This window comes from Etheostoma spectabile, chromosome 10 (assembly GCF_008692095.1).
Source record: "Etheostoma spectabile isolate EspeVRDwgs_2016 chromosome 10, UIUC_Espe_1.0, whole genome shotgun sequence".
NCBI lineage: Eukaryota > Metazoa > Chordata > Actinopteri > Perciformes > Percidae > Etheostoma > Etheostoma spectabile.
The window spans coordinates 10596440-10600381 of NC_045742.1; the positions used below are offsets into that span (position 1 = coordinate 10596440).

A 3942-nucleotide genomic window follows, 5' to 3' on the forward strand; every position below is an offset into this window, starting at 1 on the left:
CACACACACACACACACACACACCTTATTTTCAAATGGAAATTTGCATATAGAGAAGTGAGATCCAATCACAAGTGGTCACTAAAGATGCGTTACATTCTGCTGCCGGGTGTGAACACACGTACTCAGAGCTATCCACTTGTGATCAAATCACTCAGACTAACAAACTAACCGACAGACCAACATTGCCATCCATGAAGCTGAACCGATAAAATACAGCAAGGAGTTAAGGGTCAAATTGTATAGAAATTAGTGTATTAAACAGGGTGTAATATGTTAAGAGTTATGTCAAGACCTTTGGTATGCATTGAAGGGTTAAATGTGAGTCTTGACTATTAACATATCTAAATGCTCAACTGCTACAGCCACTAAGGAAATGTTCTGAAACCTGAATGATGTGGACAGCTGCAAAAATGAGACTAAAGAATGGATCACAATATGACTAAGGTTTCTGAAGGTGAGCTGAGCAATTTAGGAACAATATAAATAGCAGTTGTAATAAACTATTATCACATAAATAATGGAAACGATAACACAGATTAATTTCATTATATGGTGCTACATCAACCTTAATCCAAAAGTCCTGCGATGGTGTCTTGCCAATTATTGTGTCTTCTGTTCTTCTGCCTTAATTCCTAATGCAAATTCTCTTCTTTCCATTTCTCTTATGACCTCTGATCTGGAGAGTGAATAATTAATGGTCCATGTTATTGACTTCAGTGAGCATATATCTATCGTTGAACTTGTACAATCAGTATCTTTGCTTGGTGTGTGCGGCGAGGTGAATCTTTGGCCAGTCTTTCCTTGGGCCCCCGGCCTAGAAAACATACAGAGAGAGAGTTGTTAGGCCAGTGCAAACGGTCCATGAGTTAATGAGGTCGATGTGGAGAGGCAGGTGCAGTTTGGAAACTTGAAGAGAATACTGAGTATTTTCTGTTTTCTTTTTTTCTCTCTTGCGCCTCTGCCGACCAAATCCAAACTAGCTCTGGCCCAGCAAAACCTCACAAGGAAAATGTATGAGTTAGAACCAGAGGCATCTGACGTGATTAAATAAGACATGAGTGGAACTCACTGAAAACATATCAAGACAATTTTGCTGAAGCCTGAAAGCTGTTTTTTTGTTTTGTTTTTAAAAATACTTTGTCTAATGTTTTAGGGAATGCCCTTATGACATTTGGAAGTGAGTCAGACCAGCAGCCAACTGTCAGCCAGTCCAGTACACCCAGTACCGACCAAAGCAGCAGAGAAAACAGGAGCACTTCTTCTCCACCATCAACCATGGAAACTATGAGGAACATTCTGGATACAATAATACCAACACAGGTGTGCAGTTTTATTTTCATTTTTAAAATATTAACGCGACTTTGTGTGGAATTTTTATGAGAAGATTATAGTTTTTTTTTTTTATTATTATTTGGATGGCATACACCTGCTTGTAAAAGCGGGATGCACCGTGGTCTGCCATGGTGTCAATTTGGAAACTACCACAATTATTCTACTTTCCCTTCTGTGTCACTTAGGGATTAATTCATTTTACTATTGACTATTTTGTTAATCAATTCATCCGTTGATTAGTACTTTGATTAAGTGACTATTAAGCGGATAAAAAGAAAAGCTGCATTTATATTAAAAAAAACAACAACATTTCATTAGCATTAGCTTTATCTGCCGTCGCCGGCAGATTTGTGTCCGTTTAATGGACAAGTGCATAATTACAGGTTATTAAAAACAAATGTAACAGACCGGGAAAACTTTCTCTCTGTTTTCTCTACATTTTGTGATGGATTAAAGTGACATTAGCTTTATGAAGCATTAGCTCTAAAATAGCGTTATCAGGGGTTAGCACCATTGACCCATCACAAAACAGATAGAAGGGATTTCTATCCGCTATGTTTGTTTGTAATTTAAGCAGTTTAAGCATCATGCAATTGGACGTTGGCAAAATTTCAATACATTTAATTGATTAGTTGCTGCAGCCCTAGTGTCACTGCAACATACAACAGAGGTAAATCATGTTGATGTTGTTCAGGCTAACTGTGAAAATTTGAATGCAGTGTTTGACAAGACTACTCTAATATAAGTAATGTTGAGATCAGACTACACAATGTCAACAATATAATAGCCCAACTTAAGTTGCCTCAAAACGTCCTAACAAAAAGAGCCCTCATGTTTTAGCCTTCTCTTGCCTAGTTTAAAAATTCCCATTACATGACATTGGCCCAGTGGATCACATAATGGATAGTATGCACAACTGCATGGCAAATCCGATAAACAACGATGCTGTAATCCCTTTCAAGAAACCTGTAACCTTCAGGTCAGGAGCATTATTTCAAATAAATCACATCCGTGGGTTTAACATTAGCCTCTGTTCATTAAGCTGCATACCCACACACCCTCTCTTTATATGGACTGAAAAAGAAAACACAAAGACCACCTTCATTGCCAAGTGACGATAAATGCTTCCAAGTTTCACTTTTATTCATAAAAACGTACCTAAATATGCTATTGGAACAGTGAGGTTCATCCATGGCACTCCACCTACGTACATCTTACATGAAAAACAGAAAGCAATGATTCTTCAAGGTCCAATGTGCATTTAGTTGCATTTCTTGGCAAAGACATGGCAAGAATGTTTTTGACTCTACCATCCTCTAATTTGATACAGTGACCATCTCATAAAGCAAAAATATTGTGTAGTCTGAGGGTCTTGTGGCCGTTCACTAACCCCTGTCCTAGCCTTTACTTTTGCCCATTTTTAATCCTGACGTTCAGAGCTAAAATGAACCCTGACACAAATTGTCACCATTCAGCTTTAAAATGATGATCACCTGAAACTCAAAGGGGCTGTTTGTCACTCACTATTGTACTCATTAGCAGATAATCAGTATTGAATTATCCAAAAAAAACAAATTGGCATAAATGTATCTCTTTGTTTCCTCCCAGGACCTGGGAAATGAACTACTAGTGGGCCAGTCCACCCTGCCATCCAACAGCCTCCCGATCTCTGCTTCACCTCCTAGCTTAATGCTTCAAGCTGCCTTTAGCCTTCTGTTGTTGCTCCTTCATCTGCGCAACAATGGACACTAAAGACCGCAGGGGAGCGTGCTAGGGACCCTCATAGTACCAAGCAGATGGGAGGACCAGTGCAGTTGAGAGGAAAATGGATTGTGTGGCGTTACTCCTCCCTCTAAATATGTACAGTGATTTTGTTTTTCTATTTTTTGTCTAAGTGGTCCAGTTCCACCGCCAGTGTCAGACTGTGGGAGACCTTTGCAGACCAAAGCCAGTCTGTACATTTGTATATTGTCGTTGCAATCAAATCAAGCAGAAATGAAGTACCGCTTTTGTGGAATAACGCAGCTCTCAGCTAATCAACTGAATCCATTTTCAAGACTCATTATGAAAATATACTGCAGATATGTATGATACAAAGACAAAAAGTTTGTCACTACATGTGAAGATTTGTTTTAACAGACGCTCTTATTTCTTATTGTCAGGGGAAATTGTTGGAGTAAACCAGTGAACTTTGTGTCTTCTCTGTTCTTAGTACACAAAATGATTGGAAAGCTGCTGGAGTATATGGGGCTTTAATACCACTCCCTTCAAGTTGACCGAAAGAGAATGATTTCTTATCAATACTGGAATAGTGACGATACAGAGAGACAATAGAGCTCCATTATGCTCCAACATCAAGGACAAATGCTATGTTTCTAACATGTATAGCAACACCATCTGGAAAAAATGCAGCAAACCACAAAACAATAAAATAATCCTTGATATAATAATCATCCTCTCCATTAAAACTGACCTTTGTCAAACTATGTCACACCACTTTACCTGTGTTTGCTAAAGCTGCAGTAGCTATTCATAGAAACAGTCCTAGGTCTCTATCTGCAAAAACAAGCTTCTGGACTTGAAAGGAAGTAATCAGAAAAGCAGTAAC

At 38.6% G+C, this 3942-nt stretch overlaps 1 protein-coding gene across 1 annotated transcript in view; it reads left to right on the plus strand.

Moving 5' to 3' along the window:
- The window catches only part of gfra4b (GDNF family receptor alpha 4b), a 39049-nt gene extending 35521 nt beyond the window's left edge, over nt 1-3528 (plus strand). The window contains exons 7-8 of the mRNA XM_032528450.1: nt 1156-1322; nt 2943-3528. Of these exons, the coding sequence (XP_032384341.1) occupies nt 1156-1322; nt 2943-3086 (311 nt within the window). The 3' untranslated portion in view covers nt 3087-3528. The remainder of the gene's footprint in view (nt 1-1155; nt 1323-2942) is intronic.
- The last annotated feature ends 414 nt before the right edge of the window (nt 3529-3942 follow it).